Raw genomic sequence first — 1245 nt, forward strand, 5'->3', positions numbered from 1 at the left:
GGCTGCTGATGACAGGATCAGGTCTCTATTTCCCCAGCTTTGAATCCCACTGCTCTTTCCCCAGTGCTATCTGAGCAGGAGCCCAGCTTGTTGTCAAAGTAGCAGACTCCGCACCCTGGGGACTCCACAATATAACACTCAGCTCCATCCCTAATCCTAAAACAATAAGAGATTTGATTACTACTGTCAAAAGCAATTCATGATCAGATGTATCAATAACTAAAGACATAAAGTTTTATTTCAAAGTAGAGGTTAAAGAATCTACTCCCAAATCTATGGGGATCCATTTCAAACTATCTTTTCTTCTTTTAGGGAAACCAAATTGCACCGTCAAAGGGGCTTTGTTTATACATGTGCTGTTGATTTCTCTTTTATTGGCCTAATTTATACTATACTTTATTCCCAGCTACTGCAGCAATAGTTCCAGTCCCTTAGATTTAAGAGATGTTTATACCATAATGTATTGCTACAATTTGTACTATTTTAGTTTATTAGAGATGAATCATGTCAAGAGAGATGGTCATTGGTAAACAGCTGGTCAAGGTATGGTGTATTCTAAGGGAATCCTGAATCAACATCACTTTATTCCCAGCGGTCCTTTAGAAAAGTTGACAAAGACCCTATAAGACTGTGAAATGACAGACAAAGGGACATGCAGAATGATTATTTTTGGGCAAGGTTCCAGGCTAATCTTCTCTGTCATCTCAGGCCCAGGGCAGCTTCCTGCTCCTTCAGGGTTTCTGACACACTCAGGATGTGGGTTGCAACACCGTGTCTCTTGCACAATAATAGACCCCAGAGTCCTCAGATGTCAGGTTGCTGAGATCCATGTAGGCTGTGCTGGAGGATTTGTCTGCAGTGAGTTTGGCCTTGTCTTTGAACTTCTGATTGTAGCCAGTACCACCATTTCCAGTATTAACATATCCAATCCACTCCAGGCCCTGTCCAGACCTCTGCTTCATCCAGTGTATACCATAGCTAGTGAAGGTATAGCCAGAAGCCTTGCAGGACAACCTCACTGAGAACCCAGGTTTCACCAGCTCAGCCCCAGACTGCTGCAGCTGGACCTGGGAGTGGACACCTGTGGAGAGAAAGGCAGAGTGGATGTCATTGTCACCTCAGTCCCTGTTCCTTCTTCGGGTTTGAAAGACCCTTACCTGTAGTTACTGACAGGAGGAAGAGAATAATCCAGCTCCATTCCATGGTGAGAACCTGTGTGTTCAGTGACTATGGAGAGGACACTGA

The 1245-nt window shown here is 44.0% G+C and overlaps 1 gene segment (V, D, J or C); it reads right to left on the bottom strand.

Moving 5' to 3' along the window:
* Positions 1-749: 749 nt before the first annotated feature.
* On the bottom strand, positions 750-1245 carry LOC114686758. The segment is given in 2 exon segments: positions 750-1081; positions 1158-1245. Coding segments are annotated over 2 exon segments (378 nt in total).

Source organism: Peromyscus leucopus, chromosome 14 (genome assembly GCF_004664715.2).
Source record: "Peromyscus leucopus breed LL Stock chromosome 14, UCI_PerLeu_2.1, whole genome shotgun sequence".
NCBI classification, from domain to species: domain Eukaryota; kingdom Metazoa; phylum Chordata; class Mammalia; order Rodentia; family Cricetidae; genus Peromyscus; species Peromyscus leucopus.